The following is a 24,651-nucleotide window of genomic DNA, read 5'->3' as shown; positions in this document are numbered from 1 at the left end:
TACTGACGCCTCTGAAAAAGCCATTGGCAGGGTTCTTTCGCAAGAAGGACATCCAGTCATATATGTATCGAGAAAATTGACTCCAGCGGAGCAAAACTACTCGAACATAGAGCGGGAAGCACTGGCAATTGTCTTTGTGGTCACAAGATTGAAGCATTTCCTTCTTGGAAGACGATTTATCCTACAGACTGACCACAAACCACTCAATTATCTCTTTGCACCAGACGAGGAGATCCCGAAGACAGCATCAGCGAGAATCACAAGATGGGCAATAGCTCTAATGGGCTTCGACTATGAGTTGAAATACACACCAGGGGAGCAGATACCCCATGCAGATGCTTTGAGCAGAATGGATTTTGACGAAGACGAATCCAATAACGATCGAGTGTGCTTCGCAATCAATAACATCTACTTCGCTCAGAGTGATTTGGTGACCCAAGCAGAAATCAAAACTGAACTTGGAACAAACAGACTCTTCCAGGACACAATGAAACGAATCAAAAGCGGCAATTGGAAACAATGTTCAGACGCGGAAAAAGGATTCGAACAACAGAAAGATGCACTTACTTTACATAATGGAATCATCTTCAGAGGTGTTGTTCCTTTCATTCCACCCAAACTACGACACTTGGTTTTGGCAAAAGCGCATGAGACACATCCCGGAAAGAATGCAACTGAGGCATCAGTCAGAATGATAGCTTGGTGGCCTGGCATTACCCAAGACGTTCAACACTTTGTTAGTAAATGTAAGAATTGTCAATTGAACAGGCCTAGCCTGGGAAAAACAGTCTCTACGTGGCCAGAAGCCGACGTTTGGGAACGGCTCCACATGGACTGGGGTTATGTTAAGGACCAAGGCAATATATTAGTAATTGTTGACGCGGGTTCTGGTTGGATAGAAGCCTTCCCCGAGGGAAATAGAACATCAGAAACAGTTAAAATATATCTTAGTCAAATCTTTGCAAGATTCGGAATACCAAAAACTTTAGTTTCTGATAATGGTCCTGAATTTGTAAGTGGTGACCTTAAACAGTGGTGTGAATCACTGGGAATTAAGAAAATAAAATCACCCGTCTATCATCCAAGAGCTAATGGACTAGCTGAAAGAGCAGTTCAGACAGTGAAGCGGGCACTTCAAGCGTGGAGTCCCAACCTTAATGTGTCATTTGGAGCATTCCTGCAAAGGGCACTGATGACACATCGCAACACTTCAAAGACGAGGAGCAAAACTCCAGTTGAACTCTTGTTGGGACGCAGAGTGAGACTACCCGCAATAGCAGATTTCGACTTGTGCGAACCCATTGTATTCAAGGCCAACGAAAACACAAAGACAGTTCCTGCTACCTTCATCATCAGGAAGGGCTCGAACACATCTTTCATACAGCCTGAAAACTCAGCACGGACTATTCTAGTGAGCGACAACCAAATTGCGAGACTAGACGAGGACAATGTGAAAACTGAACCAGCAGTGGAGGAGACCATATCTCAATCAGAACTACAACCTCAGAACACAGATGTGGGACCTTCACATCAAGATGAAGCTTCTGCAGCCACATCATCTGCAGAGCACTAACAACCCGAAACCTCAGAGCCTTCACGAACATCAACCAGGAACAGAAAACAACCTGACAGATTTGGAGAACCTATACCCACAAACTTGCTTAAAAAAGGAGGGAGGATGTGATGGTTTCAATGAAACATCAAGAAACTTAGAAGTTTTATTTATGTTTCAAAGAACGAAAGAAGAACTTACCTGACGAACTTTATTGCTGTGTCGATAAGTAATGGCTACAAAACTAAACTCAATTCTAATTTTGTTTTGGCGCTATCATTATCTTATTGACCTATCAATCATATGTCAGAAGTAAATTCTCCCACCAACAGAAACCTGATTCTAACATCCACCGACCTCCAACTAATGAACTCGATTGTACCCAAGCCATATATGATTCTCATGAAATGTTGATGAAAATAGAATATCACCTCCGGGATTCGGAGTTAAGATCTATTCACATGCCAATCATGTAAAATATTTTTAGCTAATCTAAATTTTCTCTGTATATTTTCGCATAGATAACCACTATAAATACAAGCTAATTTTTGTATATTTTCAGTTCAAAATTTAATTTAAAATTCAACTTATTGAATTCTTTGACCCGTGTTATCGACCACGAAAATTTTACTCAATAAAACCTACTTATCATAAAAGATTTCCAATAAAAATATGGTGTCTTGACACTCACTGACGATATATAATTAATGGCGTGCATTTTAGCGACAAAATTGGAATTAATATTTTGTGGGTTGATTTGTGCTGACAATTGAAGAACTGATATGAGCACCTGTGATATAGAAAAATCTTCATGAACTTGTTAATCAGTTAACCGATTAAAATACAAAGTTTCCGACAAAAAAAAACATTCAAAACCAAAACTGAGTGTGATTGTCAATGGACATGGACAAATCTTTTTGCATAGATTAAAGGTTTTCGGTAGCTAAAATTGACATCTAAATTTAAAGATCAAGTTCTTCTAATTTCTTAAATTTGTTCTTCAGTAGACACAGATAAATTTTTGAAACCAAATTAAAGTTTTTTTGTGTCTGCTAGAAGAATGAAATTGAGAAATTCGAGTAACTTGATTTTGAAATCTAGATGAGAAACTTAGCTATAAAATATTGTTCATCCAAAATATTCGCACATGTCCATTGTTGATCGCAGTCAGTTTTGAATTTTTCATTATAAATTTTTTTGGCGACGATTTTAGAATTTTTTGAATTATTTTCAACCGAGTTGAAGTTCACTACGGCACAAATTAATTCAAAGTTGTAGAATCTGCCTAATCATTACTTGCTATGACATGAATAACAATTTTGTCTCAATGTTCTTGGAAGTCATAATACATCTTTTATTACCGGTAGAGCCCAATCGTGAAATCATTGAGTTGGTTTCTTATAACCTCCAAAATTGTTCAGACATGAATGATTGAAATTGTTATGTTGTACATTTTCAACAACCTTTGTGTCAGTTTCAGTTCTGGTTTCTATCAGAAAAAAAAACAGAAAAAGGGCATGTGGTGCATAGATAAGTTTGGCTAAAGTGTATATTAATTGAAGATGCTGCTATTACCATATCTTAGCTCTTTCCATCATTTAAACCTCAAAATCTTGACCTCAAAACAGTTTCCCTTAATTCTACGTATCCCAAATTTTGAAAGTCAGTTGTACCAATTATAGAAAGAACTATGATCGGAGTGAAATGATAGCAATTGTTAATTTATCGGACTGAAAGATTGGTAAAAGCTATAGAGTTGAAAATGCGTGATGCCATTTTGAGATATATCAGCAGAGTCTTTAGTGCCTAAGGTCAGCTAATTTTTTAGGCAATAGCTATCGTTAGCCAAAATCCATTTAAAGCTAAATTTTTACTTCTCATGCAGCTTTTTTACATAAAGAGTATAAAATTCTACAAATTTAACACAAATCTAAAGCTATGAAATATCAAATACAATTCAACAATTTAAACAACATTGCGTAACAGTTTAGCTGCAACTCTTGGTAATTTAAGCTTGATTATCTCTTCTTTTCTATCTTTTCAATATTCAAGTCTTGGTTGATTTTCTCCGTAAAATACTTGATCAACGTTTCGGAATTATGTTGAAAAAATGCATACATTTTATCCAGAAGCAAATAAACTTGAGCCAATTTCTCGCAAATTGTCGGTTGTTTTTCAATAGAGTACTTCACATCTTCAGTTCTTGATTGAGCCTTCACGTTTCCAAATAGATCTAACTGGGACGTCACGTGACGAACAATAACTAAGGCCCAATTTCGATAGTGAGTTAGGTTTCCATAAATAGAAGAATTTTCAGTCACTCCTACTGGGCTCCAATCGAGCAAAATTGCGTCCACTCTTTTCAGATCTGAGTAAAATTCTAGTAGCTTTTGGGATATCGAGCTGTTTTCAGAACCCAGATCTGGCATGTGATAATTAGACCTGTTTCTGTTCAAAAGACAGAAGTCTTTGACACTCTCCAGCCATGGAGAAAGATCTTCACTGGGTTCGTCGTAGTGATGAAGTTGATCTGTAATTGCGTTGAATGACAAGAGCCCCAGTCCATTTGGCTTGTCCAAGGACGAGTCGCTAATTGGTTCGAGATTCCCCGCAGCTCGCTAAACAGAAAATGATTAGATTTAGAAAGCTCATGCGAAACGATTTCAACATTAGTTGTTAATAACTTTCAACTTAAGGCCGCGCAGGACGATGTGCCAGACCCAAGACCGGTTATGGTCATACAGACCTGGGGCGTTCTGGCCAAGGGCGTGGTATTTATGTACGGTCTGGGACATTTTAATGTAGGCCGCATAATTAGAAGCTACAGGTTCAAGGGAACTCGCACTTTGAGGTGCCAGACCAGAATGCCGTGCGATAATGACTGCTGAATCAACTGGAATTATTTTCTATCAGATTTTGGAGTACTTTTAGTTTTCCATGCGCTCCTCGTGTGTTCAAAACTATCTTCTACTAAACCGTTCTAGACTAAAAACGGAAATTTGGGATTATTCTTCCAAATGAGATTTGACCCTTAAGATGCCTAAATGTATGAGAACTAATTTAATAACTGACAGTTCCATCTATAATTACTTTTATAAGTATTTGTAACCACAATCTAGTACAATGGGGTTAATTTTGAAAGTACTCAAAATGTTAACAGCTAATGTCAAGTTTAGTAGATTTTTGTTTTGTTTTTTTTTGCATCTTCGTTGGAACCTTCCATGCTTCAGAAGTAACTGCGGTTTGTCAGAAATCTAAATTTGGTCACGACGTCTTAAGTATTAGAGTTACGCACTAAATTTTATTGCATTTCGTCAATGGTAATTTCATTGTAACGGTTCTAAGGTGGTGGTAATTTTAGCTTTGTTGATTTCATAGTAACTTTATTTATCGCTAGTTTTTATGGATTTTTTAAATTCTTGATTGCTCCTGTTTTTTCCTGTGAGAAATGAATCACGTGCAATTTCACGTGCAAAATTTTTCTTGTGACGAATGTTTATACAACTTTTCGTGTGAATGAGCGCTTGGAGAAAATGACCGGTTAAAATACAAAATTCTGTCTGCAATTTATTTGTTGTTTTCATGAAGCGTCATAAAATTAAAAAGTATTTTAAAATCTTTAAAACGCTTAGTCTAGTTTAACTCTGGCAATCCAAGGTGAACTCCATACTGCATCAAATCCGATTCACTTACGAAGATGGGGCTGCTCTGAGAAGTACTTCTTTGCTCTTTGGTGCTTTTTTGTGCTTAAAACCAAAGCAATTACTCAAAAGCTGAAAAAGTGGGCTAAGACGGGCCGACTATAAAAATTTGGAATAAAGACAGGTTTCACCTCTCAGTATGAATTGTAGACAGTTCGGCCTAACATTTTTCTATAACAGGAACATAAAAAAAGAACAAGTTGTTTTTGTTTTGTTATAATTGTAACTTTTTTGAAGTTTTACTTAACAGAGTAGCGCTTTTTTAAACTTTTTTCATTATGAAAGCTAATCTTAATATTTTCCCAAGCTTTATTTTCCGTTTTCCTAAAGTTTTGTTTGACTTTTTGTCAACCTATTTTGGTGGTTGATTGAACACCTTTGACGTCTTTCCGATAGTTTTGGCTTTATGACTTTTGCCGGCCTTTATAACAGTTTTCCTTGCCGTTTTTTGATGTTCTCCGCTTTTTTGACATTCACGACTTTTTTGGATTATTGCAGCATTTTCCCATTACGTTTTTCGGCCTTTTATTAACTTCTTAAATTTTTTCCAACCTTTAGCATTTTCGAATCCGTTTCAGACGTTTTCTGCCCTGTTTTTACATTTCTGTGGTAATTTTCACATCTTTGATTGAGATGTTAGCTCATTTAATGCAATTTTTTTAAAAATAAAACACAATATTAGGAATAATTGTTTATTTTTTATTTTAAACTTTTCTATTTTACATGTTTGATTGTTTTAAAACAAAAGCTATAAATGTTGAACAAATTTATATAAAAGCAAACTTTCAGCCAAAAACAATGAAGCGAAAAGGAAAAATATATTTTTTCTTCTATTATTTGCCAGAAATTTGGATCTCTCCAGCTGTAGTCGTGGACTTGAGTCTCAGAGCAGTTCACCGCTGAACCTGCACTTTTCAAGTGTGAAAACTTAATTAAGTTCTGAAACATTGCATCTCCTGAATATTTAAGGTTTCTATGGGCAGTTCTTTATTATGATTATATTGAGATCATGGAATTAGCCCAGGCTAAACGTTTCCTGTACAGTCTCAAAATTACTCATAATCAGAAAATAATTTTCAACAGTAATGCCATACTTTTAAGCTTATAATTGGTAATTACTATAGCAGTATATACACACTATTTATAAACTAGTTTGTGGGCAATTACCACAATGCCCATTTAGCTCAGTGGTTACGACTTTCTACGCAAATTAATTGTTTCAAGTACCCACGCGGAAGTTCGAATCGCATATAAATCAAACTTTGTTGGTGGGAGATAAGTTGAGCATAATAATTTTTATGCAACAAATTTTACTCAAAGATCAAAAATGAACCGTGTAAATTGGGACACGGACAGAGTACTGGCCATTCTAGAAAACAGAATGTCTCTATACTGATTCAGCGCTCAATTACTCTGCCACCAACCTCCGGGATGGTAAGTTTTCTGACTCAGATTACAAATACTTATTACTTTTTTAAACAATCGAATAGCAGCGGATTTAACTTGTTTTTCTTACATCTTAAGTCATGTTTGCAAAAAGAGCGTGTTGAGAAAAAGAACCTTCTTCCTGTTTTTTCAGGGTGAAAAAACCTTAATATTCCAATTAAACTTTAATTTTCACATTGCCAGAGTACATAATTTTCAGCCAATAAATGTTTTACGATGTTTTCTTTTAGTCGATGATGCATGTATATAGGCCAATCCATCTTGAACCAATTAGCAGTTTCTTAGCATGCACGCTTAAAATAAATATTCTATATTATTTTAATTGCATCTGTAATAAATAATTAAACAAGGAAGCTTGGCAATGTGCTTTGGCACATAATGTTCCGACCCCGCTCATATTTTTGACTTAATTGCCTAACAATTAGGAAGAGGAACAACGCTTAATATTACCAATACTCTCCAAAAAAAATTTAATAAAAAATTTGTCTTAAGTGCAAACTGATGATAAAATTAGTTAGTGCCGCGTTGGAGAGCCGATAATAACAGCTATTAATGAAACTACGAGACAAGGCAAGCAACAAAAGCAACAAAAAATCAATTCCCATCTAGCTCAATTTCTATTTCATTTATAAAAAAGTCACTAAAAAAGACAAATTATATCAGGTAAAACCTAAACCCTAAACTAAAACAATAACTTATTATTCAGCTCAAAGCAAATGTGACATTTCATTATTTATAATTGTAAAAACTCATCAAGAACAAGAACAAAAGGAGGCAAAGTCAACCATCAGCTGTCAACAACAAATACTAGATAGAGTCTTATTTAAATCCATCGGACCCGTTGGGAGCATTCGTTATCAGTGAGAAAATGCTTTAAATATTGCCATCTTCGAGAACCAATTATACTCATCATTGATGAGAATAGCAGCCAAGATAATCAACGAAGTCATGAAACAAATTTAACTTTTAATTGCGACCAAAATTCAATATCTTCTTTTTACAAGCGCTTAATAAAAAAGTCGGCGGGCAACTAATACTGCCAGTCAAATATCTGAATATTATCAATTTAAACATCAAATAACCTTTATTTGGCTCCGACAAAACAACTTGCATGTCGTGAAAACTTGTGGGACCGGCCCTTACTGAGACTGGGTAACAAGTAGACAGAAAAGTAAAGAGCGAAAATTTAAATTACGAGTTTGTATTTGAAAACGTTTTCAAAGAGAAAAACAATTGGCAGTTTTCTGAAGCTACTGAGTATAATATATTGTTTTATATGTCCATACAGGGAGCTATTGAGATCTCTGATTGTCCTGAATCTGTCATAAGACTACAACAGAAAGTGACAGATGCATCTGAAAATCAAGTATTCAGTCATAATTTGGGAAAAAAGGGTGTCTAAGTCCATGAAACTATGTGCTTTTCTTTAAAACTATTAGAGAAATAACTGCTACCACCATCAAAGGTAATGGAAACCGTCATTAATATAGTAGTATGACCAGAAACACACAAATGTTCAATCATTTTTGAAAAATATTTTGCTAAGTCAACAAAACACAAAAGATTTATGCATACTTAAGTTAACGTAACCACAACACCATTAATAAACAAAAACTATTAATAAACAACTTTTCTCTAGAGAAAAGATGTAATCTGTAATTACATTAGAAACAATGTTGAAAAATGTCAGAAATTAGATTTAAAAAAGGCCAAAAGTCAAAAATGTTTCGGATTTTCTTAAAACAAATGTTTCCATAACTTAAATACTTAACTCTAGTAAATCAGAAGAGACTTTCAGCTTCATAGACGGACAGTTGTACCTCAAATTGTCGGAGACTAAGTCTTAAGCCAACAATTTAGCAAACACAACTCAAAATTCCACAAACAGTATTACAAAAACACAATGTTGAAACCTTTGTGATCATCAACTATCAATTCAACAGATTATGACTAGTTTTTAAAATCAATGAACCCTCTTTTAAAGGGGACTTTCTAAAAAGCCAGCAAAAATGACCCAACGCAAAACCAGTATCAAAAGTTTTTCTTTTAATTCTGAAGACTCATAGCTTCATCGCATCTCCCTAAAATCATCAGCTGCAACATTAAAACAAAAAAAAATACTATTTGTTCTGCTAAAAGTGGATTGGAGGTATCATTAATAAACCTAAGATACACGTTGTGAAAAAGAGAAACAGAAAGGGGCAGAGTTTAAAAGATCGATCAGTTTTTTCAAAGCAAAAAAATTTCGAAGTCACTAACACCATTAACAAAAAACTGAAATCATGAAAAAGGAATGTTTTTTGTCTACAAAAGAGGGCACTGAGATCTGCTATTACCTAGACTGTGTGACAGCACTGCAAAAAAACAAATACCGTTGAAACAAAAAAAAATCGATTTTGTTTAGCAAGAAAACGGTTTTGAAGGCGTTAATATCCGCCGCTTTTCTCTAAGACATTCTATAAGTACTCATATGGTTTTCAATCATTATGTGACACTTTGTTAGAATAAAATTGGACAAAGTAACAAAAACAGCATCCAAAATGAGCAAGTGTCCAGAAGTAAAAGAACTTTATTTGGAAGCTGTGGTATACAAGCAATGAAAATAGTATTTAAAAAGAACAACTCCTAGAAAGACTTTGCGTTCACTTACGGTAGTTAAGATACTTTCTGTGCTTACTGAGACTTAGCAATAGGTTGGCACAATTGCAAATTATGTGGCGAAGTTCAAAAGTAAGCTGAGGTTTTCTTAAGACATATATTTAAATTCGTACGAGCCATTGGGCGAAAACTGAGAGCATTATAAAATTCCAGGTATATTGTGTAGGGGAGGCCAGTGGATTTTTTAAATGATACTCAGTCATGAGACTGCAAAAAGGACAAATTCGGGCAAAACACAAGAATGCGTTTCGATTTTAAGATAACACGGCATAGAAACCATGATTTTCTCCCTGAAAACATAATATACAAACATGGGTCCTCATTTTGACAAAAATGGACACTGCCTACTGTTGAGTTTTCATTGGAATTTTTCTGGTCTTTAATCAAGAGAACAAAAAGCAAAATTAGTTTTTAAAAAAGACATGGCCTCAATGAAACTACAGTTTTTTTGTTGCCAAATGTCACGAAAAATCCAAAACCAGATTGGATAAAGGGACACCTTCAGCTATAGCAGCTAAATAATTCATTGATAAACAAAATGGATACTTTGGCAACCAAAAGTTATTAGGTCAAAATTGAAAGATTCGTTTCGCTTAATGATTGTTTTAAATTAGCAAAAAACCGGCAAAGTTTATATTCCAGAACACCCTTAAAAGAAACGGAAGTAGAACTAGCCCTATTTCAAGTTGATTCCAACTTCTGTGTGCAGTTTGAGGTTTGTACCTCCGGCAAATCTGAACAAAGTGGGCCGAAGAAACGATTGAGGCCATTCTTGATGAAAAAAGGCTAAGTTTTGAAAAAAATCACCAGTTTTTGAGGTAAAAATGTCTATTCAAGAGAGTCAACAACACTCCTCTGGGTCTTTAGGCGAAACAAATTGCGCCATTTTTAACACAATTAACAAATTTTTGGGAAAATTAACGAGAAATTGAGCAAAAGATCACTAAAATTTTAACAAAAACAAGAAATATCATTCCAACGTTCAGAAATTTTGAACCTCACTGCCTACAAAAATCAAAATTAAAAAAAATTTAATTCCTTTTTCTACGCTCCACGGGCTGTCTAATGACACTAATCACAACTCTCAACGATTAATATATTGATCGGCCAAAATTGACTGAACAAAAAACCATTTGAGTTTATAGTTCCTCCCCCCCCCCCCCCAAAAAAAAAGAGGGTCCAAAAAATAAGTGCGTCTGATTTTGAAAGCACGACAATCTGGAGAACGAAAGAAAGTCTGTCGAGCTCACTGTCAGTTCTGTCAAGCTATGTAGTCACAAAAGTCCAAACATAAATGTTCAAAAATCTGATGAGCGCACGATAACCTGAACGTGAATGGAAGAAAGTCTGGTGAACGCACGAAGGTCTGTACATCGACACTTTCCGTCTGGGACGGTCTGAACATTCCGATTTCCGTCCGGCACCTCAGCATGGGTTTATTTATCCACATTTTAAAAATTTTTAATCCACTTAGTTTTTTGGAAAACAGATCTAACAATAAATTTGAAACATTTACTTACTTTAGAAACTCGACTATTTTTGTGAAGACAAGAAGAATTAGCTACACTGATTAGAAAAATCATTATGCAAACTCGAACAACTAAAAATTTTCCAGCAAGAGGTTTCCAAATGTCGACAATGTTGCAATAACCACTCATTTTGATGTCGCAAAAGTTATGCTGGTCGCAAAAAAGCTTTGCTCAATTGCCTCTTTGCCTATTTATAGAGTTACTTAGGGAAAATTACCTTTTTAGTTCTAGTTTTTGTTCCTGTTTTGGTTACTCACCTATTTCGACATAAAAGGTCTCCCTGCATAGTTTTTCCAGCCCTGTTAAAACTCGAACTAGAACACTGTGCAGCTCTGAACAGAACGTAAAATGATAACAAAATGCAATGTTGCAGCTCAAAATTAAGCTTCAGATATACAAACATAGCGGTTCTAGTTCGAGATTGAACTAAAACAACTTTGAGCTCTACTGATTTAACTGCAGTTGTTCTACTGTAAACTGAAAGTAACATGCCATGAAATCTAAAACACTACAATAAGACCAACATTTTTAGCTTTACTTTTAATAAGAAACTTGAATTTTGTATTACGTATGTAATTTTGTAACCAAGTACGCAATATTAAATATCACTATGGAAGCGGACGTCAGGAATACAAACTATGGTGGAGTCGGTCAAGTTAAAGCCGATTGGTAAGAAAATAGAATTTAAAAAATGATCTTTTTTGTTTGCCCCCCCCCCCATCCCCTGTCGGCTGGTCCGGCACAGTGCGATGATTATTACTTCACGAAAGTTATGAGAAGCTTCGTCATGTACAAGTTACCATGCGAATTTTTGGCTTGCTTGTACGTCGGCTGATATTTACAGCGGCCTACTTGGCTTTTCCCATAGAAACTGCAGTTGACAAATATTGGGAAAATAGTGATAGGCATAGGGAGGGTAAAAGGGTTGTCTGGACTATTTCTCAGAAACACAACGGTGGTTATAGGCAACTACAAACAAAAACACTACCAGATTATCCCGCCCTACTTTCACATTGACAAGGTATCAGGTCTTCAATTTAACAAGGTATCAGGTCTTCAATCAGCCGTGTTTTTAATGTAGAAATAAATCAATTGGAGTATTAGAGATGAAAGATCATGAACTGTTTTTTTTGGCTTTGATGGACCATATATGGTGCGTTCTATGGTAAGTAAAGAACCATATATGGTAGTTTTTATAGTTTGGTCAACCCGGGTTCACTTCATCTGCATTTAACAAAACGTATCATTCTTAGTGATATGCATCGTTTGGCTAGATTGAATTGAACCCAGATTGGAGAGTCCCAGGTTATGTCACCCGATCATAGAATGGTCTGGAGGATGGTATGACCAGAGGAGGGTTCGGTCTGGGATCTCAACCCAACTGTGCTGGCCTTAACAGCCTATGGGACTTCACAACCGAACATGAAATTAGTTTAACAAAAAAATCTTTTTTCTTTTCAAAATTATCACGATATGTTTATGTTAATGCTCAGATTCTATCACAAAACGTGGGCAATGTTGTGTACGAAAAATATATCTTGTATCAAAGAATTGAACAAGATTTCTTTGATCATGATTGGTCAATTGGAGCCAATCTACATTGAATAATGCCCGCCTGGTTCCTTAGCATACAAAAATAGTACTGAATTAAAGAAAACGGCATCTATATTTCGGCAAATCAGTTGAACGGATCAGTATTTTCTTGAACTGGAGATTTTTAGAGCAAAAATAGATAGTTAGTTAGGGGTTGCTTCTCTGCCACTGGGCTTGAATCGCTAGCAAGTGGCGTGTATCTTCGCAGATATGGAGGAATTTCCAGACATTCCTCATTGTTGGAAAAGCTCATGCCTGATATACACTATAGACTACGATAAGAATATTCGGTCAGTTGTAATCTCGTGTGACGGAACTTCGATTTCATCACTTAAACCGAACTAAGCGTTCATAAAAGTTATCACATTCGTTTGGTTCTACGGATTTTTGAAAAAAAAATAACTGAAAAAACTTCTTGCAGAAAAAAACTGCCTTTGAAAATTGGAAATTGTCCTCTTACGTCGATTCCCAAACAAAATGTGTGCGTAATTTCAGAAGTAATTCTTATCTTGCACGGTCTGATCAGAGATCAATTTCTGGACACAGTTTGATCAGAGGTACCTTGGGTATGGGAACCTAACCTGGGTAAAAATGCATCATTATTGCGATTTTGGAAGAAGTAATGCTCTTTCTCGTTAATTTTTTCAAAACTATAACCGAATTTTTAAAATTATTAATACTATCACTAATAGTTTTGTGATGAGGTAAACGCAAAATGAAGTAAGCAATGTTTTTGTGACCTTGTTTGTTGTATGTCCAGCATTTTGCATTTGGAGCGTCCTAACGTGGAGATTTTGTTTTTAATGACATTAGAAGATCGGAAATCTGGGCTTTTTTAAGTGTCTACACCATCCTGTGCTTCAGACTCTAATCTCTAATTTATCTAAAGATATTTATTTAGTACATGAAAAGGGAGTTTTTGTGGTTCCTTGTGTATTTTGAAATGCATGTTTTCAATTTTCTTCAAAAATGATGGCAAATACTAGTTCTATGGGATTCATTTTATTTTCATTTAGAAATTTGCATTTCGAACAAATGATACAAAAAATGAAATGAAAGTTTTGCAAATATAGCTTTGATAGATCAAAAGCTAATAACAAGATTAAAATGACTGAAAATAGAGCTAATTCAGTTATTGTTACGACATTCTATTTACATTGGGAACAAATTAGATTCCCCAAACTTGATTTCAAAAAATATCAAATATCTAAAAAGTAGGAGCAGGGTTAGAATTTAGAATTTACTTAGAGTTCTTTCAGTTTTCAGCAAATACATAGATTTAAATTAATAATCACAACAATAAGATACGAGAGCTGCTTTCATATGGTCATGCAAGTAAAATATATGCTAATTATACCAAAGTTATTTAAAAAGTTTTACTCTATTTACTCTATTTACTCTTTTGCAAAATTTTTAATGGTTTTTGTTGCGGTGCAACATTAATTGAATCACTTGCTTAGAAATGCTTTATTGTAACGCTTTATGCTTAAGAATCTCAAGCTCAAAAAGACCAAGTGAATGTGATAATATCGTTTCAATTTATGAATATTTGGTTTCAGCTCGTGGTTAATTATCATTGTTTTCCTCATCTTGCTCGGATTGCATTGAAGGTCATTGTATCAAAGAACATTGTAAATCGTAACATACCGGCCTCCATGAACTGGTTCAACCTTACTAATGTATCAATGAAACTCGCTTTTTGGTTTTGTGGTCAATTGCGTTAAATAGTATTTCTCAGCAACCCATCAAAACTTATGAAAACTCTTTAAAATCGATCAGTTCCTGTTGCCAGTTTTCTACAGTTGTAATTTACATTTCCTTGCTGTCATTCCTCGTCTGTATCTTCTGTTGTTCATTCTTCATCTGTGTCATCTTCCATGTCAGATCCTAATGACGGTATGTCAATATCGTTTTTCATTAACAAGACAAGCTTGTTGACGGGTCGTATAAATAGACTAGATGATGTCTTCAATTCAACAACTCGAACTATTTTATCATTTCCATCAAAGACTTTTGTTATTCGTCCCATTGGCTAAAGAGTGGGTGTTGTGTTCTCTTCCTTGATTATTTTTACATCATTGATGTCAATATTTGTTTGTCTCGTTTGCCATTTTTTCCGTTGTTGTAAATTTGACAAATATTCTGTTGTCCACTTCTTCCAAAAGTCCCTGATAAGATGGTCCATCCTCTTCTTCTGTCGTGTCAAGGTAATTGTTTCTTTTCCTGTTGTATTTGGTTCAGGCAATGTTGAGATTGGTCGTCCTATTAAAAAGTGTCCTGGTGTAAGTGCCAAGGCATCATTGGGATCATTTGAAACGGACGTAATAGGCCTTGAATTTAAGACTGCTCAATCTGTGTCAAGAGTGTTCTGAAGTCTTCAAAAAACAGTTTTTTTCTTCCAATTCTGCGGTACATGTGGCGTTTCAAAGATTCGACAGCGGCCTCCCATAGTCCTCCAAAATTTGGTGTTCTCGGCGGAATTAGTAAGCCAAGCAATATTGTTCTCCTTGCCGAATGTTGATATCAAATCTTCAAACTCTTGAGTAGCTAAGGCATGTCGAAACTCCAACTCTCCCTTGGTCCCAATGAAAGTTGTTGAGTTGTCGCTGTATATTTCATCAAGAATACCTCGACGAGATACTAATCCTTTAATGGCTTCAAGACAGTCGTCCTTGGTCAGAGACATAACTGGCTCTATGTGAACTGCCTTCGTCTTGAAGCAATTGAAAATTGCAACGTATGTTTTCAAAAGCGTTCGAGTTCCATTTTTTGTGTAGAACATTCCACAATAGTCGAGTCCGCATTGACTGAACGCAAATGACGGCACTACTCGTTCTCGAGGTAAATCTCCCATCTGAGGCTGTAAAAATTTGGCATCAAAACGGATACATGGCTTGCATTGGTACAAGACACCTTTCACTACAGAAAGCCCTCCAGGTATCCAAATAGTTCGTCGAAGGGTGTATAACGTCAGTTGAGGTCCTCCGTGAAGATTTTTCTCGTGTGCTTCTCGAATAAGCATTTCAGTGATTGGTGATTTTCTTGGAATAAGAATTGGATATTTTCAATCTATTGTGTACGGTGAATTGGCTAGGCGTCCTTCAACTCGAATCACCTTATTTTCTTCATCAAAAAATGGTGAAAGGCTGTTGAGACGGCTGCTTCTAGGAACCTTTTTTTCTGTATTTCCCTTTAGTGGCTGCTCCATAAGCGTTAACGAGACAATTCCTTTCTCTGTTTTCATCTTCGTTGAATTGATGTGCTGTTTCGCTAGAATTGGTTCTATTTCCGGTAGACAGGATGTAAAGCTCATCCACAGGGCCCCAGGCCCAACCTATACCATGACTGACATCATCCTTTGAGACCACAACACCATCGACACTGACAAGACATCCTCGGCCCCCGGCCCTACCTATACCTGAGGAATTGGTAGTAAAAACTGAGCTCACATTTTCATCTGCGCCCCCGGCGCTGACAAGATTACCAGAGCCCCCGGCCCTACCTGTACCAAAAGAATAGGCAGAAGAAACTGAGCTCGCATTTTCTACTGCGCTCCGGCGCTGACAAGACTGCCTGGGCCCCCGGCCTTACCTATACCTAGGGAACTAGTAGAAAAAGAGCTCGTATCTTCATCTGCGCCACCGGCGCTGACAAGATTACCTGGGCCCCCGGCCTTACCTATACCTAGGGAACTAAGAGAAAAAGAGCTCGTATCTTCATCTGCGCCACCGGCGCTGACAAGATTACCTGGGCCCCCGGCCTTACCTATACCACCAACCCCCTCTGGTCCAGTGGATTTGTTACGTTGCTGAACGTCTTGTTTTGTCACATCTCTGCTGCTGTTGCTTGCATCTTCAGTGGGCTGATTCCTGATGGTCTTATATTTATGAAGAAAACTTCACTGTATGAAGCTGTACAGTTGAAGTCGTCCTTCGAATAAATCTTTTTCTTGTAAGGAGACTGATTTATAAGTCCGGATCATTGGTTGAGACGTATACGCATTACTATCAGTCCTTTCATTTGGCGTTGAAGAGCATGCGTTTATGCTTTTCGACATTTTTGTTGTCCGTTGTTTTGCTTTTGAAGATTGAATTCTTCTCTTGATACTGCTGATGAACTTTTGGATATAGATAAATATCCTTGTAACTTAATGTATTGACGAATGCCGATTTATCATCAATAAAACTGCGTTATCTTCTTTCGATGAAATCATTTTCACGTTTTCAGATTGCACTTTCACTTCTTTTTCCGTCTCTTCTGTAGGTGACAAAATTCCTAGTTAAGGCCAGACGTTTTCAGGTTGCCGCAACCACTCTGGTCCATTCCACCAAAGCTTATGGTTCAACAAATCAGCTGCTGCTAATCCTCTTGAAGCACAATCTGCTGGATTATCTTCAGTTGGAATATATTTCCAACTACTGGCTGGAATAATTTCTTTTGTTTTGGCTACTCGGTTGGCGACAAATGTTTTCCATTTCCTCGGATAATCTTGTAGCCAGGCAATTGTAACCGGAGAATTTGACCACGCAAAAACCTTTGGATTTGGAAACCGTTCATCGCTAATAGCATTTGTCACTGCTTCGACAAGCTTAGCTCCTAGCAGGGCAGCACAAATTTCCAACCTTGGCACACAAACTGATTTGATTGGTGCAACTCTTGTCTTTGCTGTATGCATTTTTGTTTCAATGAATTTGTCTGTCTCCTGTCTGATGAAAACGACAGCAGCATATGCTGTAGTTGAGGCATCGCAAAAGACGTGCAAATGCAAATCTGATTTCTTGTCTGGCTTGAGAACCTTCCGTTGAAAAATAATTTTTTCAAGATTCTTCAGTTGTGCTCGAAGTCGCAGGTACTGCAGTAGAATTGGGTCCGATGAAGGTTGATCCCAGCTAAGCTTGTCCATCCACAACAGTTGAACAAAGGATTTATGTTGAATAGTTGTTGGTGATAGCCATCCGAGTGGGTGAAATAAACGTGAAACTTCTGAGAGGATTTGCTGGTTTAGTAAAAGGAGCTCCCTTGTCAAGTTTTACTGTGAAACCAAATTGATCAGGATTTGGATTCCACCTTATCCCAAGCGTCTTAATGGCATAGTCTTCGCTTTCAATTATCTTCTCGTGTTCCGTTTCTCTGAAAGTGGCAGCTAGTCTTGATACAAGTTTTGAGTCGCTAGATATTCATTTTCGTATATCAAAACCTGCTGAAGCAAGAAGCGTAATAATGGCGTCCTGGAGCTTCTCGGCGGTTTTTGAATCCTCGCATCTTGTAAGTAGATCATCAACATACATATCAGTTGTTAGTGACAAACGAAGTTTAGTGTTTGTTGTTTCTTCGGCAAGATTTTGCAGTGGTCGAATTGAATGAAAAGACGAAGAAACAATGCCATATGTTACCCGAGTCATACGATGAGTTTCAATCGCCTCTGAATTTGGATCTTTCCACAATATTCGGTGATAATCTTTGTCTTCCTTGTCCAATTCCACTTGCCTGTACATTTTTGCAATATCAGCAGAAAGTGCTACTTTGTGTAGTCGAAATCGAACAAGGTTTTTCTGAATTTTTGGTCCAACCATGAGTCTGTCGTTAGGAGATACTCCTGTTGTCGTCTTTGCGGATCCGTCGAAAACGACCCCCAGCTTGGTGGTAGTGCTTGACTCTTTGAACACACAATGATGACAAAGACAGTAGCAGTTTTCGAAAGGCTTGATAAGTTCTGATGTTGGAACTTTCTCCATGTGTCCGAGATGAAAAAACTCTCCAATGAATTCTGCGTATCTTTTATAAAGGTCGGGTTGTCTTTCCAATCTGAAAAAAAGGCTGCGGAGTCGTTTTTGGCATGTTGAAGTGAACCTCCCAATGCTTTTGTCTCGTTCCTGAAGGGAAGTTTCACTATGAAGCGACCTTCAGGGCTTCTTCTAGATGTCTCCGTGAGGTGATCATCGCAGCGTTTTTCTTCGGCTGTCCAAAGCTGCGCTGCTGGAACTTCTTTTATTTCCCAAAAACGCTGCAAATTTTTTGGCTCTGAAGAAACAAATAATGTCTGCAGATCGTTTGTTTAGGTTTTGTCTGTCTGTTCCCTTCCAATAGCGACCCAACCGAATATAGATAGCCTATATGTTATTCCACAGTTAGGCTCTTTTAGTCGATTGTTGCCAATCACTATATCTCCATAATTAGATGATCCGATCAAGAGGTCAATTGATGACGGCTTGTTAAAGTCTGGGTCAGCAAGCTCCAACTCCGTTACTGTTTCCCATTGGCTGGTGTCAATGAACCGTGATGGCAGATTATCAGTCATTTTTGTCAAAATTGACGCACTAATATTGACAGTGGACGATCAGTTCCTTGATGAGATAAGAAGGTCCACGCGACCATTGTTGTCTTGAACCGTCCCACCTAGTCCAAAAACTTTTGTGTTGCTGCTTTTCTTCTTCAATTGTAACCTTTGTACTGCTGAGTCAGTTATAAGGTTGTTTTGTGAAGCTGAGTCTAGAAGTGTCCTAAGTAGAATTGTCTCGCCGTGAATATTAACGGAAACAATTGCGGTTTGAAGAAAGACTTCTTCTGAAGTTCGTTGAGTCATAGCTCCTGTGAACTTGTTTTCATCCTTAGATTTTGCAATTGCTGTTGTTGTTGTAGCGTTGTTCTTCTGTTTGTCATTTGCTTGAGTGCTGGTTGTTCCGCTAGTTGTTTGCTGATTGGTGTTTTTGTTGTGAATGTTTTCACGATGAAGAAGAGTATGATGCTTTGTACCACTTTGCTTGCATTTCGATCCATCACAATCTTCTGATCTGTATCCCGGTCGCAGACAATTGAAACAGAGTTTTCTAACCTTCATCAGCTCTGCACGTTCCCTTACTGAAACTTTCTTGAACTTTCCGCATTTGAAAATTTTGTGCGTTTCTTCACAACATTCGCATTGTTGCTCGGAAGTCGCCAAATGTGTGTGCAAATGTTGTTGATTCCCGTTCACTTGAGTTTTTGTCTGTCCTACTCCATTTGGCGCTGTTGCCTCGAGTGCCTGTGCGCATTCCCCTAAGAAAAGTCTGAGCTCTGCATACCTTTGAGGTTCCTTGCCTTTTGAAGACAGCTCCCATTGTTTTGTTGTCTTTGTAGGCAGCTTCTCACTGATCAAGTAAACAAAAAAAATGTCTTGACTCTTGACTGGTTCTCCCAAATTCTGCAAGGCAAGTCGATGTTCGTCCATTGTTTCAATTAAATTTCTTAAGTCTCTGGCATTATCGATTGTCAGTGATCGATACGAAACAATTGAATGCAGGTGTGTGCGAATGATGACCCTCTTGTTCTCGTATCTGTTTATCAGAGTATTCATAGCAATGTCGAAGTTGTGATCGGTAACTGGTATCGAGCCAAGCAGTTTGGCGGCATCATCTTTTACAGACGCTTTCAGATACTGCAACTTCTGACTTCCTTGAAGAGAACTAATGTCGATGACTGCTCCTTTAAACAAATCAAAGAACGAAGTCCATTCCATATAATTACCCGAAAAAACTGGCAGATTGAGTTTCGGTAACTTGATGTTGGCTGAGTTCCTCATAGCATCGGAGAACGTTGAAGTAGATGGCGTTGAAGCATCTGCTGCTGTTGAAGGTCCCTGAAAACGTTTCGTGAAGCGTTTGATTGCATCAATGTTCTGTGTCAACTTGTCATCAACTTCCTCTGACTCCAGAATATCATTGTCCAGTGCTTCCACCTCCGTCAGGTTCTGTTGAAGTTCTTGGTTCAAAGTTACCAGAAAATTGTGCTTTCGGGTGAGAAATGTCGCTACCTGATTTAATCTGTTGATATCTGCTTCTGAAATGGTGTCCAGATCTTTTGACATGATATTTTCAGCCTCATTGTTAAACCTTGTAGCAACGCTGCGGTGTGATCCCCGCGACTGTATCTGCATTTCAAGATTGGACATTTTGACTTGCTGTTGCCTTTGAGGGCTTTTTTTGGTGTCTTTGTTGCTGGTCTTTATTCGTATAAGTTTAGTTTGTCTTTTTCGTGGATTTTGCTGTGCTGAAAGCTAAAAACACACTAAAAGAACGCAAAAGATGGGAAATCGGGTTTCACTTAATCCCCCCTTCTAAAAATTCGGCCAGTTTTTGCACGCGCACCTAGTGCTATTACTTCGGGGGAGCAAACCTAAACTAAAAGTTTCGAGTTCTCCGCGAGAACTGAGAAAGAGATTGTTTTCCCCGAAGTTCAAAAAAAAAGTTTTTGTAACCCTTGAGATATAGTTCTCCCACCAGATAACTTTACCGGGTCTCAGAATTAGGTTAATCAACCTTGTTATACAAGTTAATCAACTTGTATAACATGAGGGGGATGTGTTATCTAGTGGGGGGGGGGTCCGCTTTTAACTTCCCCTTTAAGTTTCCCCTTTTAGATTTTTGCTAAAATCTTTGAGAGAGTTAATGCTTTTGGTGCCTAATGCTTTGACTTTTTAATCCTTAACCTATTTGTCGGCGGACCAAATGTTGCGGTGCAACATTAATCGAATCACTTGCTTAGAAATGCTTTATTATAACGCTTTATGCTTAAGAATCTCAAGCTCGAAAAGACCAAGTGAATGTGATTATATCGTTTGAAATTATGAATATTTGGTTTCAGCACGTGGTTAATTATCATTGTTTTCCTCATCTTGCTCGGATTGCATTGAAGGTCATTGTATCAAAGATCATTGTAAATCGTAACAGTTTCTAACTATTCAATTATGAAATATATCTAAGTTTTTCTCGGATCATCTTTAAAAAATTTAATCAAAAATTTTTCAAGAATCTGTTGGAATGGTGTGTTGTGTTTTTCTCTGGTAGAATGAGAAACAAGACTTACTTAACTTTTCATTATATGTTTACCAAGCTCATGTTTGCGACTTGATTTTTGATTTAATTTTTTTCCGCATGCCACTCAAGCGTGTTTTGAATTGCTACATTTTATCTGTCCTTCTATCAGATGAAAATCGCTTAGGTATTATGTATTTGAATACGGAGTTTAAGAAGAACTCATAGAAAACTTCATTCATGATTTTGGGTAAACTTTATGAGACCTTTGTTTGAGTTGTACTAAGTCATCACACATATTGTATTCTCACGTTTTCTTCCCTGATGTTCTGCAAAGTTAATATGTGTTGACCTGGGTTGGATTTGAACGAATCACAAGTTGGGTTGGATTTATACGAAGTAAAATCAATTAATTTCTACAAGGTCTATTTGAATGCATTCTGTTGCCATGTGAGTTAAAATATGTATTGCTTGTTTTGAAAATCTAAAATTTGGAATGGATTATTGTTTTTTAAATAGCCAAAATTTTGTTCTTAGCCTACTGATTTTTATGAATATATTCAGAACATTGTTAAGGGGTTTTGTGATGATATAAACGTAAAGATGAGGGGTAACGTTTCTTTGTGCTTCATAATTTCTGTAATTTAGCTAATGTTATTCAGTACAAGAAAATGAAGTGTTTGTATGGGATTTCTTACTCAATTTCTACTAATTTGGCTTCCAACGTCAGGCATCGGAATAGTAAGAGCAGCTTTAGAAGTTTCTAGAGCTTTTCCAGCATTCCAGAAAACGCATTTTTAAATTAATAAGCATGAAATTAAGATGCAAGAGTTGCTTTCTTTCAGCCATTTAATTAAAATATTTGCGATTTATAGCAAACATTTTTAGGAGTTTTAACTAAAAGTTAATAATTTCTTTGATTTGATTTGAATCTGGTTCATTCTAAACAATCCAAAAGTACTTTTTTAATTTAAAGTACTTTTATGTGTCTTCTAGGAGCATCATCTGTTTAGCATGTGTCTATTTTTCAGCCAATAATAGCAACGGTTTATGAATCAAATCGCCCGAGTTCTAATACAATTGACAGAGATTTGAGTATAATCTTAATACAAAATGGTCATTGCAAACAGGCCCCACAAAAGTCACCAAGGATCTTCATTTTGCTTTTATTTTTGAACAAATTATTGATCCAATTTTTTATTAACAATGATTTAACACTTTTTTGACGTTGAATTTGGATCCATACATTGAATTTGGATCCAAACGTTGAGTTTGTTTTTTGTCAGAAGGTTTGTACATTTATTACATCGACAAAGAATTTTACATAATTATGTTAGCCTGTCTCGTAAAGCTTGGATATAATCTGCCTCGTTATGCGAATTTTGCTGATTTCCTTTTCACATTTTTTCCCAAAATCCAATTCTGGTATTAAAAAATTAGCAGAACTTTAGCTACAAAAATTCATTTTTCATCTTTCTAATCTGTGGCATAAGATCTTAATTAATGTTTTAAATCTTCGTTGAAAAACGTATCGTATTCGTTGAAAGTTTTTTTTCAGATTCATCCTCCGAGGAAGAAATTTAACAAAGTTTTCCCAAAAACTGTTTTAAGGCTGTGTTGTTTTTTTTTCTGATAGAATTTTAAAAAATTCACTTGAGTTTTTCAAGTTAATTTTTATCAAACTCACGTTTGCGTTGAATTGATTTTCAATTTGAATTTTCTCTCATGCCACTCTGGCCTATTGTGTTTGACATATATTCTCGTTATGTTTTCTCTCTACTCTGTCAGATAAAATTCCTTTAAGTTTTATCTATCAAATTAAAAATGGTTTTTTTGAAAAAAATATCTAGGAAAACTGTGTAACGTATGATAGATTTCAGTGAGTTGTTCTAATTCACCCTTCAAAGTTTTCTTACGTTTTCTGAACTGACTTCCTGCAAGAAATAGTTGAGCTCACCTGGGTTGTTCTCGGACGGACCAAAATTGTACAAAATAAACTGTTTTGTGACGTTTTCTAATAGAAGAGAATGCTTTCTTGTTGCAACTAAAGTGAAACTCTGGTTTTGTTTGTTTTGATGACCTAAGTTGTGGCAATACATCTTCAAATTTGTTATTCCGTGGACTAACTTTGCACATTAGCATTATGCAAACAGAACCATTTGTTTATTGTTTGATTAAACTGATGAGATATTTGTGTGCCAATTTTTTGTCAATAATTCAAAAATCTCAATTAGTTTCATACAAAATTTAAGGAGGAATTACAAAATCCTTAAATTGTGTCATAAATTTTTTGTGTTGTCTTTTTCATATTTCTGTATACTTTTTTGGAATGACAAATTGCTAATACGGTTATCTAATCTCTAAAGTGGAACTTTTTTGTTCTTTTCCATTTTGATGTAAGGCTCAATCTTAAATTCAAAAAAATTTCTGAAAAGTTTTTCATTAATTTTGTTTTAACTGTTTCAGATTCTCTTTGTTTGAAAAGAGTTAAAGTTGTACTGGACTATTATTTATTATAGAAAACCTTTTATTGCTTAGAGTTCTCGATTTTAGATATGTAGTTCTGACAAATAACTATGGTTTATAGGTAGAAAATACTATTTAACAAAATTTTGGATGGTTTTGTATGAAATGTTTGAAGCGTATGAAGCGTTACAGTATGAAGCGTTACAGGGAACTAAAAAACTGCTGGTTGTGGCACTGCATTTTATTTTAATCTATAACCCACTGTCTAAAAAATCGTTAACCATGAAACAAAGAAAACGCTGCTCAAGAATTGCTTAAACTTTTCTCAACAATAGACTCCATTTCCAGTTCTCAGATTTTTGACGTTCATTTTTAAGTCCAAGTTCACTCACAATAAAATGTCGAGGGTTTTGCTAACATTTTGTCACTTACCTTCAAAACTGAGAATCTTTTATAAATAATTATTGGATGTGAGAAAGTTTGGAAAATTTTCTTGCATTTCGAATATTTTAGCAAATTTATTGCTATTTTTTTTAAATTTTTTTTGTTTTTTGCAGTTCCTGTTCAAAAATTTTATTACACTATGGTACAAAAAAACTACATACGGCATGATATATCTTTAAACGCATTACTCGTGCTTCGTAAGCATGTTTTGCTTTAAGGAGTGAAAAAGGTGTGAAGTTAGGAAGTTTTAGGAAATTTTTTTTCTCAATTGATGGTTAAATCGCTTCCTACTTTAACTGTTTGCCAATTAAATACACTACTCAACTTGAAATCAAGATCCAGTGCACAGTATGCATACAAACGTTACTTGAAATATAACAGTTTCGAGGCCCAAAAATTGAGTGAAAGACCCCCAAAACTGTAAAAAAAACGGAAAAAAATTAATTTGCAATGTTTTAAAAGATCCCAAATTT

The 24,651-nt window shown here is 36.2% G+C and overlaps 2 protein-coding genes across 4 annotated transcripts in view; one reads left to right on the top strand and one right to left on the bottom strand.

Moving 5' to 3' along the window:
- Window positions 1-24,651, top strand: part of LOC142337795 (UDP-N-acetylglucosamine--dolichyl-phosphate N-acetylglucosaminephosphotransferase-like) — a 246,605-nt gene that overhangs the window by 70,501 nt on the left and 151,453 nt on the right. The window lies entirely within an intron of this gene.
- LOC142338575 (uncharacterized) lies at window positions 3,408-23,324 on the bottom strand. 3 transcript variants are annotated; one of them, XR_012758992.1, is made up of 2 exons: window positions 23,226-23,324; window positions 3,408-4,170 (listed from the first exon to the last, which is right to left on the bottom strand). XR_012758992.1 is itself a non-coding variant. In XM_075388375.1 (2 exons), the coding sequence occupies exons 1-2, from the start codon at window positions 10,938-10,940 to the stop codon at window positions 3,571-3,573; spliced, it is 663 nt and encodes a 220-aa protein (XP_075244490.1). In that variant the 5' UTR covers window positions 10,941-10,978; the 3' UTR covers window positions 3,408-3,570. The 3 variants fall into 3 exon arrangements, 1 of the variants encoding a protein (XP_075244490.1); XR_012758991.1 differs by lacking the exon at window positions 23,226-23,324 and adding an exon at window positions 11,144-11,281; XM_075388375.1 differs by lacking the exon at window positions 23,226-23,324 and adding an exon at window positions 10,878-10,978.

The sequence above is a fragment of the Convolutriloba macropyga genome, chromosome 4 (genome assembly GCF_964194025.1).
Source record: "Convolutriloba macropyga chromosome 4, txConMacr16.3, whole genome shotgun sequence".
Classification (NCBI taxonomy): domain Eukaryota; kingdom Metazoa; phylum Xenacoelomorpha; order Acoela; family Convolutidae; genus Convolutriloba; species Convolutriloba macropyga.
This window is presented reverse-complemented; position numbering and strand designations above follow the sequence as displayed.